General features: G+C 36.3%; 1 protein-coding gene across 1 annotated transcript; it reads right to left on the reverse strand.

Moving 5' to 3' along the window:
• Nucleotides 1-519: 519 nt before the first annotated feature.
• Nucleotides 520-12,835, reverse strand: si:dkey-79d12.5 (maternal B9.15 protein). The gene is made up of 5 exons (XM_066683140.1): nucleotides 12,665-12,835; nucleotides 6,179-6,355; nucleotides 5,279-5,416; nucleotides 3,999-4,290; nucleotides 520-2,937 (listed from the first exon to the last, which is right to left on the reverse strand). Exons 2-5 carry the CDS (start codon nucleotides 6,349-6,351, stop codon nucleotides 2,743-2,745), a joined length of 798 nt encoding a protein of 265 aa, XP_066539237.1. The 5' UTR covers nucleotides 6,352-6,355; nucleotides 12,665-12,835; the 3' UTR covers nucleotides 520-2,742.
• Between the last annotated feature and the right edge of the window lie 591 nt (nucleotides 12,836-13,426).

The following is a 13,426-nucleotide window of genomic DNA, read 5'->3' on the forward strand; positions in this document are numbered from 1 at the left end:
TTCCTCCAGGTGACTGTCTGTGAGGAGTGTGGTGTGTTCTCCCTGTGTCTGCGTGGGTTTCCTCCGGGTGACTGTCTGTGAGGAGTGTGGTGTGTTCTCCCTGTGTCTGCGTTGGTTTCCTCTGGGTTACTCTCTGTGAGGAGTGTGGGGTGTTCTCTCTGTGTCTGCGTGGGTTTCCTCCGGGTGACTGTCTGTGAGGTGTATGGTGTGTTCTCTCTGTGTCTGCGTGGGTTTCCTCCAGGTGACTGTCTGTGAGGAGTGTGGTGTGTTCTCCCTGTGTCTGCGTGGGTTTCCTCCGGGTGACTGTCTTGAATGAATATTTGAATGAATAAATAAATAAATAAACTTGAATGAATATTTGTTGATGGCAAAAATAACTGATTGCTTTTCCCAACATTTTAAGTAATTGCATATTTTTTCAAAAACTGGAGAGAGTATAAATCATACAAAATATAGAACATGTGCCTTTAATGTATAAAGTGGAAAAAAATAATGCACATTGATTAGGATAAATATTTGTATTACTTTAATAAAATATACATGATTACACACATGGGGATATACAATAAATGGTCACCATAAACCTTAAAACTGTTAGAGTGAACCATATTTACAGGGTTGCATTACTACACAGAAGACAAACCACAAATAAATAGAACATCCTCATTAAAAAGCAAACAAGAATTAACAGTCAGTGAAAGCTGAAATGTGAGAAATGCTTAAAAATATTCACAATTCCAGTGTCCAGAGCTATTTACATTTGTAAAGTGCGCCTTTTGATTATGAGTGTAAAAAAACAGAGGTTTGATTTGATTTCAGATCAAGTTTTTAAACATAAAGCTAAGCCGTTTTTCTTTAAAAGTTATTTTACAGTAAAAAAGCATCATTTTGCTGACAAAAACTGCAATAGAAATAAACATGACACTGAACTGATATATATATAGACAACCTGTGATATCAACAATATCAGTGATAATGTGTCTATAATGTACTACTTGTGATGATAAAAATGTAAATGACTTTCTTGCTAATAATACACTAAAAACTGTTTGCCAGTAATGTGCTGATAATTAAATAAAAGCATTAACATTATAATCACTAAGAATCCTTAGTAGCTCCATTCTCAGTGCACCAGTATTTAAACTACTATCAAAATTTAGACACAAAGAGGGCTTTTAGCTTACACTTTGACTTAGTTTAGGTCTTGGACTGTTTTATCTCTTGTTCATCTGTGCTTGAGATGCATTAATATTGCATCCTTTCATTATAACAATTCAAAACATAAACTTAAAATGATATCAGCTGGTATTATTGTTAATCAGAATTTTAGAGCCTTAAAATCAGTATCGGCTCCAAGCAAAGTGATCTGGCCCTACAACCAACAGAGTGGATTTGGCTGTAATAACACATTCCAGTTGCTTTTAAATGAATGACACTTAAGAATAAACATTTACAAATGAATGTAATAATAATAATAATAAATCATAAGAAAAGTTCTAGTCAAGTGAAATTCCACCTTAATGAGTACTACATTTTAACAAAGACTACACTCTTGGTTCAGAGCATGATGTAAACTGTACACAAACCCAACTCCAAAAAAGCTAGGACAGCATGAGAAACGGTTGCAAAAACACAGAATTCTCCATATACCCTGAAAATTCAATTTATTATTATGTTATTTTTTTTTTTTTATTGTAGCCAAGTGTCAAGGCTTGACTCGTGCTTGGATTGCCTGGGTACTGGAAACATAATCTGGGAGAACTTCAAAAATTTCAAGTCTAACTTCGCCAGTGTCCTAACCTTTGGAAACTTCAAAGGCCAAAGATCAAAGTGAATTAAAAAATCACTACTTTCTGTTTATTTGCATTTTATCTACTGCCCCATCCTTTTTTGGAATTGGACTTGTGTAAATCATCAAAGACACTGACCTCACAGATTGAAATACCTGAGTCAAGAAGTTGCATTTGCATTTAGCATTGAATTCAAGAACCTTTTTTTCACCCTTGTCCAAGAAAATCTAGCGATATTTTTATCATTGGTTAAATATCTACCTGATTTCTGAACATATTAGGAATGATATTAAGTGCAATTTCACAGGAGATGTTTTTTTTTACAGTTTAAAAGTGGTCCATGAGTTACATATCAATAAATATCAAAGTTCACAGAAATGGCTTTAAAACTGTGATAGGTGTTCACATAAACACATGATAGTTCACGTGGTCCCTGAACTGAAGCTCTGACGTATTCCTACTTGTCAAAGTCTTGTGCAAAGGTTTTGACACCCCCCTGATCAAATTTCCCAAACTTCAAAGTTGTCAGTAAAAGTATATTTTCACTATTGAACCAAAACATTTCTCCCTAATGATATATTCTTTTCTTTTTATGCATAACTTATAAACTGTGGTTCCCTTTCATATTTTTGAGATACGTTTGTTTCAACAGTGGTAATATAGTATATGTGCTATAGAGGACATATTCAATTAATTATTTTTTTAATCCACAAAGAAGACCTTTAACCAAGGGTGAAAAATCTTTTGGTTGAGTATTACTTGGCTCAGAGAAAGCATCAGAGATAAACTTTCAGTTTGGATCAAATGCTAAAAATCCTAAATTAAAAGGACTACTCTTAACCAGGTCATTAAGACAATCTAATTAATATCAATCCAACATTTCAGCATAAAATAATGACGTCACCAGCTTATGACCACTTCTGTCAGAAGGTCATAATATCAAGCTTCTGGTCTAACCCTTAGCAGGCCCCCAGGGATTGAGGGCTGCATGGGGGATGATGAACTGTGGGGGTGGGTTGGGGAGGACGTAGTAGCCGAGCACTGGGGCAGGAGGAGGGGGGCAGATGGTGGTGACCAGTACTGGACCCTTCTTCTTGTACTGAGGCCACATTTGCGTTGGGTGGTAGAAATACTGGAGGCCCCCAACCTTTTATTTTTATAAGAAAGAGAAAAATGACACAGTTAATACAGTTGTTTAACAATTTTTTTTAATGTAGATGTGACTACATCAGTCCAAATGTTTCTTGTCAAATCAGGGACATTAGGGAGTACAGGTGCTAATATTGAATCATAAGAATCAACAGCCACTAAGTACAGTGTATTCAGGTTTTCAGGAGCCCTTTCTGAGAAAATATAATAAAAAACCTGGGATACCAAAAAAAAAAAAAAACATTAAACACTGAACTTTTGAGGCCTGGAATAAATATCGCTGCAATTGTTTTTGAAAGATCTAAAAAAGTGTTCTGAAAAGAACGGACATTGTACTAAATGTAAAACATGCAGCAAACGGTCATTTTTTTTAAACATGGAATGTAGGTATATTTTGCCAAAATGTCAAAATGTTTTAAAAGTTTCAATAATAATGTTAATAAAGTGCACTAGGGGCTGTGAACACACACCAAGAGCAGCAGGCAGCCATCGCCGGTGCCTTGGGAGCTGTTGGGGGTTCAGTGCCTTGCTCAAGAGCACTTCAGTCATTGGGATTGAAGCGGCAAACTTCCAGTACCAAGCCCGGTCCTCTAACCTTTAGGCCATGGCTGACCCCTTGTATTACAACTCAGAAACATGAGTTAAACAAATGAAGTGTGATTTCTAATATTTGTACTGTTCTGTTACTTCCCTACACTATGTCCAAAACTTATAATTAGTAAATTCATTTACTTTAAAATGCACACAATGTAGATACTAGATTGTGTACGCACTGCTTTTGTAAACTTGTATAAAAAAAGCATTAAAAGAGCAGCTACATTACTTAAAGATCACCATGCCCAATAACAACGTTGATTAGACGTGTATAAGACTTCTAACTACTGGGTTGTAGAGGTGCGATGGAGCACCATTTAATCCTACATCTGTAGCTGACCACAAAAATGATATCATGCTCACCGCAATGTTCTGACATCTAGTCTTAACTGTTACTGTAGCAAAGGGTTAACAAACAAGCAATTATAATCTTATAACATCAATTTTAACAGAAAATGTCCATACCTGCGACTTTGGAATTCTCCTTGGCTTTATGTCTCTCACTCTGGGTCTCATTGCTATTGATATAGCCTTATTCTCCTCCTTTTTCTCTTCCTCTGGTTTGTTTTTCATTTTCTCCACATCTCTATCACTGGCCTCCTCCTCAGTGTCGCTGGACACTGCTGAACCACAGTCAGAAGAGCTGGCCGAGTGGTAGTCTGAAGTGTCCAGACTCCCAGAATCCTCCTTTTCTTCATCCTCTTCCTCTCCCTCGTTGAATCGAGCCACTGTGAAATGTCTGCAGCCCTCGCCTGATCTGTCGGATAATATTATGTTACAATAGCATCAGTGGGTGAAAACATGCTGCTTAGGCCTTTTGTTGTCTCAGAAAAAAGGGGTGGACAATAAGACTGTATGTTTTACTTACTTTTGCTGGAACAATATGCCACAATACTATACTTTATTACTTATTAATATTAATATATATATAAAACTACACAGTTATGTGAAGTCAGGGAGACAAGGAAGGTTATCCCCAATGCCAAATGTTTTTTTGGACTCCTTACCATGGTTAGATAAAATTTACAATATCTACTGACTATAATAATAAAGCTAAAGACAAGCCACCTTTCTTAAAATTTTATTTTTGTAAATGTTAAATACACACAAAAAAGGAACAGACAAACAAACCCCCTCAAATTACCGCTGCATTTTTAAAGATATTAGAGCTCTTTTCAGAGAAATTTCCAGCTTGAAATGATTAGTAAAGCCCACAAAATTTCACCTTTCACTTTTGCAGCCTGTTGTGTCCAGTGTGTTCATACAGATCAGGAAAATCCCACACTAAAGTTAGGGTTTCACAGAGTTTTCTGGAAGGTTGAGGGCAAGCACCTGCTTCTTCCGAGGCATGTGTAGTCAACTATTGCTGCTAACACAATGCCACTGGAAAATTCCATTTGTACTCAGAGAGTACAAATTGTACAAGCCCATGATACCATCTTACAGATGAGGGCACTGAAAGGCACTGTGCTTGTGATGAGGAGAGATATAGGGTTTGCCTCCACACCCAGAAATAGTGAGGCCAATAGGTCCCTCTAGGACTCCAGGCCTTGCCTTGGCCAATTGGTTGGCCACATTTTCTATTAAAATATCATCTGAAAAATATACACAATCAGTTTTTGCTTCTCATTTTTACTTTACTCTTAGATTTACTTGGTAGTGATCTCCAATTAGTGTACTAAATACTGAAATATTGTGTGGCATCTTCTACTCCACTATGAAACATGTTTGAAGAACGTACTCACCGAGCTGACACTTCTAGAGGGTCAATCCATAGTGTGATCTCCCGTGGAAAGCCCAACTCTTCTGGCTTTAGTTCACTTTCCTCACAAGCTTGTACCACAGAATTATCACAAGGTCCATCATTATTTATCCTGATGCACCTGGAGAAAAGCAAGGGTGCTAAGAATGATATGCCACCCTACTAATCTTTTTAAGCGAATTCCAACGTTTTTATAATTTTCTTGTAACAAAATGGTGGAGGTAAAGAAAGGCATTCCGAATGGTCTGATATGGAACGCTGTACTCCAGAGAGAGTCTGTGTTAGAATTGTTCAGAGTGGTGGTCAGAGAAAGTGTCTGAGATATTGTTTTACATTATAGATAAGATTTAATTCATTTTAATGTATTAATGGGTAACAGCTACATGCAGGGAATTATTTTCCAGGGAAAACTCTTACTCAATAAAATTACTATATTTATGCTGACATCACAACCACTGGCTTAAACAGTACCATACAATATATTAAAATATATATTATAAAGTCTTTATCAAATGTGTAATTACACAATAACATGCAACAATAATTTGGATTACAGGAGTAAAGCTCATTCATTATTGATAATTATGTAGTCAATAGCAAGATACACTTGTGTAACTAGAGGCTCATAGATTTAAATGTGTTTACATTGTTAGTGCATATAATTTTTATGCTATAACTATAGTTTATATTTACAATACAGAACAACATAAAAACACAGAGATCAGTCAGGAGGTGTCTTTAAAGTGAAGCATTTGACTTCAGACCACCCAAAATGTCTGTTCACATTAATACAGAAATCGAGAAAATGTGTTTTTTCTGTTCTGTTAGTTTTGTAATACACCTTGTATTTCATTTAGAAGCTTGTTAGGTATAGCTTAATTACCTATAAGCCTGTCCTTTGTTAGGATTGTCAGGATACCAGTGGTCCATGTACTTCTCACACAGAAGGTCTTGCAGTTTTGCAGCAAACAGTTTGGCTTTGAATTCATCTACGCCTCCTCGCTCTAGAGCTAAGCGTTTCAGAAAGTTCACACCAGCGCTCACTTCTCTCTTCATCTCCCTGGCAAGGGTAAAAATAGCATTAAAAAACCCCACCAATCACTTATACAGAGTTGCACCCTGACATAACATACACTACAAAAATTTCCAAAGTTCCAAAAATTTGTAGGCACTTGGTTATATAGAATTTCTACTGAAAGCAAGGGTCTAAAATGGAATTTGTCTATTTTCAGATATGGTTTCACTCCAGCTCATCAGAAACACAGTGTCCCATCTTTCCAGAGTACACAATTCCACTGTTTCACAGCCCCACACTGGGGCACTGGGCATGGTGCTGCACCAGTGAATCCCATTCTATTTTTCATTTCCTTTTTATAGAGATTATAGAGGCTGAAATCAACTAATCATAATATAAACTAATAAATCAATACAGAAGCAAATTCATTCTATCCCTTTTCATTCTTGGCATTAAGCCACCTTCATCAGTTTATTTTGTGAGTCAAAAGAAATCTCCTGTTGATAAGCGAACTTCCTCATCCCTAGTTTTACATTTACGTGTCCTTCACTCTTACTTTTGTGAAGTGAAGAACTGTGTTCCTGATATAAATGAGTATGTTTACATCATGTGCACGGAGGGCAAATAAAATGCAAATCAACCCAGATAGAGCTAAAGGACAGACATCACAAGATCAGAATACATTTTCCTATTGGTTTTGTTTTTGAGTTATGACACTATTAATGATATTTAAAACAGGACAGAGCTATTCTCCACTACACTTCATGGTCAAAAGTAAGTGGCTGCTCAAAATGACTGAATTTGTGAATCATGTACACAGACAAACACTTCACAGGTAATACTGGGTCATACCGAAAAACTTAGTGCTTTCAAAATAACTTGTGGCAAAGGGGGTCATTTTAAAAGAAATCTGCCCAGCTATATTTGTCCTGTCTGACAGCCTGAACCTACCGAAATGCGTAGAGCCATGAGTCAAGTTGCTAGAGGAGGTATAATTGTCTGGCATTGTTTTTCAGAGTTTAGGCTTGGCCCCTTCATTTCTATTAAGAGCAGTGTTAAAAGTCGGATGCAGTGGTGTGAAAAAGTGTTTGTTATTATTTCTTATTTTTTTGCATGTTTGTCAATCTTAAATGTTTCAGATCATCAAACAAAATTAAACATTAGTCAAAGAGGACACAAGTACACACAAAGTGCTGTTTTTACATGAAGGTTTTTATTATTAAGGGAGAAAAAAAAATCAGAAATCCAAATCTACATGGCCCTGTTATTTCTTGATTGAGAACAAGTGTGGCAGTAATCAGGCCTTGATGTAGCTAGAGAAACTGAACCTAGGTGTGATAAACCACTGTTTTAACTGGGGGGGGCAAACAATTTTTTCACCATGTAGGTTTTGATATTCTCCCTTAATAATAAAAACCTTCATTTAAAAAGTGCATTTTGTGTTTACTTGTGTCGTCTGTGACTAATGTTTAAATTTGTTTGATGATCTGAAACATTTAAGAGTGACAAAAATCATGAAAGGAGCAAACACTTTTTCACACCATTGTAGTGGCCTCAGTGCCCTCATCATTTTTTTTAGGTTAATAAAAAAAAGAGTTTGATAAGATTGGTGTGGAAGTACGTCAGTGTCCTGCACAGTGCCATATCATCAACCACCCCATAGAACATGTTTGGGATGAACTGGAACATTAATCTTGACTTAGGTCTTGTCACACCGAAACAATCTAAAATCTTGTGGAATGTCTTCCCACATGGCCAGAGGCTGTTGATACCTGCAAAGGGGAATCCACTCCACAATAATGTCCATGGGATGAGATATCTAAGAAGATCTTACAAGTGTAATGTGAAGGTGCTTTTTGGCCATATAGTGTATTTCACATCATTTGCTTATTGGGTTGCATATTTAGCCATTACAACATATCAAAACGCAGAAAAAAGGCAGTACAAAGTGCCCCACGTAAAATACAGGATGATGTGTCAATAGCATCCACACAGTAGACAAAACATTAGATTAGTCAAGTGTAAATAAAGTGATGGCTGAAGGTCTGGACACATTACTGCTGAACAGAAAACTGCAATTGAGTTTTTTGGGTTATTGTGAATTCTTGAAATATACTTAGCATAACTTTTCCATTGTGATATATAAAGAGAAAGACTGGGTAAGTGCTGTTCCCTTTGGTTTGTTTAAGTTCAGAAGCTCTACATCTAAAACAGCAAAATAAGTCAATATTATCCACCTATGGAGTCAGAAAAAATGTAATCATCTCTGTTCATGATTTTCATGTTTTGAGGACTCTGCAGTGTCTCTGCCCTGAGCAGAGAGAGGAAGCCTAGCACCTCTGACCAAGCCACTTTGTTGTTTTTTTTTGTTTTTTTTTTCATTTACTGACAAATTATTTTTTATTAAAATCATGAACGTTTCCTTTAATAGCTGACATTTTTATATATTATGTATAGATAATTTATCAAGTATTGCCTCCTTTGTCATACCATATATACACAAAATGTAGTAGCCACTTCTTTTAGTGAATGCTTTCTAAGTTCCATTTCTGAAATTCTGACATTCAATTGTGTATACACTGCTCCTATTACCTCTGTAGCAATGCATTGTCAAAAGAATACCACACTTTAGGGCAGTTGAACATCATGCCCAAAGCCAAGTCCTACATGTGACCTGCTTCTATTCTGACCAGACTAAAAATCTGCAACTGTAAGTAGTAATAAAATATCAATGTACACTGCTTAAGTGGTTGATATCTGCTCAGCCAACATCTCTTCTGAAATTAAGGCTATTATTAGGAAGCTGTTTCCCCCTTTGCTACATGTATTGGCTTGTAAGTTTCTGGCAAGACTTTACCCTAGATTTTGAAACATTTCTGAGTCATTTGGTGATATTCAGAAATAGTTCTGGATGTCAGAAGCCCCTCAAATTATACCAAAGGTATTGGATGGTGCTGTCACACTCCAAAGAAATCTCTTTTACTGGTCCACAACCTAGTGTTCCGAGGTTTTATACCCCACTAGCTGATGCTTAGCATTGAGCAAGGCTCATGTGATACAGCTACAGAATATTCCATCTCATGCTTTCCTAGATTAAGAAATTTATACAAGTATTGCATACAATTCGAAATAGCTGAATTAACTTATGTTAAGGATTTTTTACAAATCGTTGGACAGATTCATAGCTGTACATATCCATGGTTGTACACGACAGCTTCTTTTAACCACTGCAACTTCAAGGTCCTGATTAGAGAACATTTTGTCCTTTGTGTTATGCAACCTCCACCTATTACACTGCAGTAAGCAAGTTTACATCAGCCTGAAACCATGGCAATTAACTCACTTTTGACTATATTGCTGTAATTGTGAATTACAGCATTTATTCGAGTTCAAAGCCTGAACAGAAGACACTTTGACCTTGATTTTACTTCAATTCTCAATGAAAGATACTAACTGTGGTTGTGAGAAAACCACAGCTTGTTATCTGCATAAAAAAGCATTACCAATAGAATGGGCCACTGTGGCAAAGGCGTACATGAGTCTAATTTCAGCTTTCCAATGTCCAGTCCCAATTAGAAAAGCATAAATCCATTCAGCACTACATCCAACATCCATACCTTTTAAAATTAATTTTCTGTAACCACTTCATCCTGATCAGGATAGCAGCAGGTCTGGAGGAATGAGTCCATTGCAGAGCACCACACACAGACTCACAATTATGGTCAGTTTTGCTTAGTCTGTCCACCTATCAACACATGTTTTTGCACTGTTTGAGGAAACTAGGGCACCTAGAAGAAACCTATGCAGACACTGGGAGAACACACCAAACAATGCATAGAGAGTGACTCAAGGTGAGACTTAAACCCACAACCCCAGTAACATTGATGGAGCTGTGTGACAACCACACTAACTTTGCCCCCTGTGCTACTTGACGTCACTAATATGTTTGAGGCTGAATTTCTTATTGGCTAGTCCTGGCCATTTAAGTGTAATATCCATTCTTAAAATGTATATTTATTTAAACCCTTAGATGGTAAGACCTGATCAGATTATCACTGCACAATATTACCATCATTATATAACATTGGAGTAGCTCAGCCAGTTTGCATATTGCATTCTATGCATTAACTAATTTAACACTTAGACTTCAAAAAGTAAGTTGCATGTCATATAATACAACAATAAGTGTTTATGTAACATCTACATACACAATACTTGTAGACAAATAGATACCTGTAGATGTATGGCTCGCTGTAAGTGTACACCATACAGACATGTGAGAACCACTGTAAGCAGTTGCTCTAAATGATGTAATATTGCAGTAACACCCTGAAAGTCTATGCAAGACTCAGCCTTCAGAGGGAGGACAGCCTTGAATGACACTACAATGACTCACATGTCTGAAAAGTACCTGAAAAATTGTCCCAAAAAATAAAATGATAAGAAATCTGTCTCTCTGGCGCCATTATGAATATATTTCACATTCCAAGCTGCCAGTGTAGGAAGCTATTATATTGACATTTTTAGAATGTTGTTACATAAGGATGTGGACTTGTTTATTACAAATGAAAACTAAAATTATCCATTCACAACTCAAATTCTATTGTTTGAGGAGCATATTGTGTCCAGCAGAAAAGACTGAACCCAAGTCACAAGGCTAATCTATGTAACATAAGTAGATGTGTTTAGGGGGTTTTAGGACACAGATGGATGGGTTTCAGTAAGCAGTTCGAGAAAAGGGGATTTAGTCTGAATGAGCATATGTTTAAAACACTGACACCCGTTTCAGAAGCATTCCCAACTTTATACTGTCTACTTTAACTAGTACCAGTTTACCATATTTGTGCACACATTTGTGTGTTGTGTGAAGTGGTGTTCTTGACCATCTTCTTTTTACTCAGGTTTATTTCTGTAGAATTTATTTACTTATTTCCCCTGATTTTCTTATGTTAGGCCTGCATTACTCTTTTCTATGTAATTTTGATAGATCTTAACTTTTTGAGTGCTGGGATTTTCCAGTACATACTCATTTGTTTATACTCAAATATATTTTTGAGGAAGAAAAAATTACAGTGTAATGCTCTAGGTCATTTGATGGCTTTATTTTGTTTATGACCACAAGAATTTCAAGAGAAGAACAGTGCCCAGAACACTGATATATATCTTATATGTAGGTGGAACTTCCTGTGTAGTTCTGTAAGGATTCAAAAATTCTTTTGTTTTGACTCGGGTTTGCTAATTTACTAAATTTAGGGAAACAGATGTTTATCATCGACCAACTGCAGTTTTATGGGTAACTACTTGAGGAGTTGTTTTGACCTCGTGTTATTTGTACTTATGTTAATTTCTGGTGCCTAGTTTCACTTCTCCTTGTGTCATAACAGGGTATAAATAATAATTATTTTACCTCAAAAAAAATTCAGGCTACTTCACCCATGTTTATGACTCTATATCACTGTACCTTCAATAGCCACGGGACAAAGACTTACGGTAAACAACAAGCACATGGAACTTAGCCACAACATCAGGATGATTAATATTAGAGCCGTTGAAAAATTAATGAAAACTCAGTTGTAACTCGATAAATATTAAAAATATCGACTCGACTGCAACACTTTTCGTGAATATGGGCCCACTTAGGTATAAAGGCAGGCGCTTCTTTGTATTTGCCACAGTTCACATGCTTTCCGTTAACACAGAAAGGAAATTCCCTTAAAGGAATCCACATTTAAACAGAAAAAGGTCGAACGAGCGTAATTTTGTGGTCTGTAAACCTCTACAGGCTAATGGGCTCGTTTTAAATTAGCAGAAATTCTTTGTTTTCCTCTTTTTTATTTATAATTGACTGTGGAGTAGCCTACGTGTTGTTTCCAATTGAATTTTGTTGAAATTGTTAAACTGAACGTTTCCAGGAACGACTTACTGGCCCTATATCGTACAACTATATATGGCTATGGAGAATCTACAACTTAAATTTCTGGTTTGCCTCGTCTCTTTTCTCTGGATAGTGGTTATATATTAGCTACATGAACTAAATATGTTCAAACTTGTAAACTCAAAACTTAAAAAAGTCTCTTAAATAATTCCAATTAAACAATGTCATTCAAAGTTGTTGTTTGATGTACTCAATACCATAACATTTTGTACACTGTACAGACTAATATTAACCTTCTTATTAATATTAACTCAATGACATGGTTTAATGTGATGGTGAACAGGGTCAAGTACGGGCTAATTTAGTCTGCCTTTGTTTCAGCGTATGTAAAAGGCACATTTCAAATAGACTGTGTTCAGAAAACGCAGATTTCTATTGCATGTATCTCTTTCACTTTAAACTGGACACAAATCACCTACCGTATCTTCCAGCCTTTAAATCCCAGCTGTTTTGATGCCGCTTTTTCACTACGGACTTTCTTTTTTCTGAACAGCTTGAAATCGTCTGATCTGACGTGGTTTCTTCTTTTACACTACGATACAGCCTTCCGTGTGGAGCTTTGTGCTGAGAAAAGTTGCTCTTTACTTTCCCGTCAGTGATTCACATGTGACTCACTTCCTTCTGAGCAACACGCTGTATTATCTCCACCCGTTTTCAACACAAGCCCCGCCCTACTAATACTACTATTGGCTGGAAGTTCATACTGGTCGCAAGCTAATTGGCTAGGCACTTGGACCACTTCAGGGTTCTTGAATCCTGAACAGACCGTTGGGAATTAACGAAATGAAAATTAACACATTTTCCCAACTCTACCCAAAACTTACAGTTGCTTTACAATCAAATAGTATGACAAGTAAAGGAAGATGGAAATGAAAACATGCATTTGTGGAATAAATAACACAATAGATTCAACAGAAAGGGGAAAAAATAATTTAAAAAGCATAAGAAAGAAAACATAACGTGCTACAGGAGAAAGCACAGCAATAAACAGATAGGAAAGAGAGAACAAGTGAAACTTTACTGAGATTTGAAAGCCAAGATCTGAGGATATGTTATGAAGGAATGATTTTTAATAATATTAAAAAAACATTAGTGAAGTTATTATTATCATCATCATCACCACCTTCTTTGCCGCTTAATCCATTTCAGGGTTGTGGACTATTATCATTATTATTGATAAA

Source organism: Hoplias malabaricus, chromosome 10, assembly GCF_029633855.1.
Source record: "Hoplias malabaricus isolate fHopMal1 chromosome 10, fHopMal1.hap1, whole genome shotgun sequence".
NCBI lineage: Eukaryota > Metazoa > Chordata > Actinopteri > Characiformes > Erythrinidae > Hoplias > Hoplias malabaricus.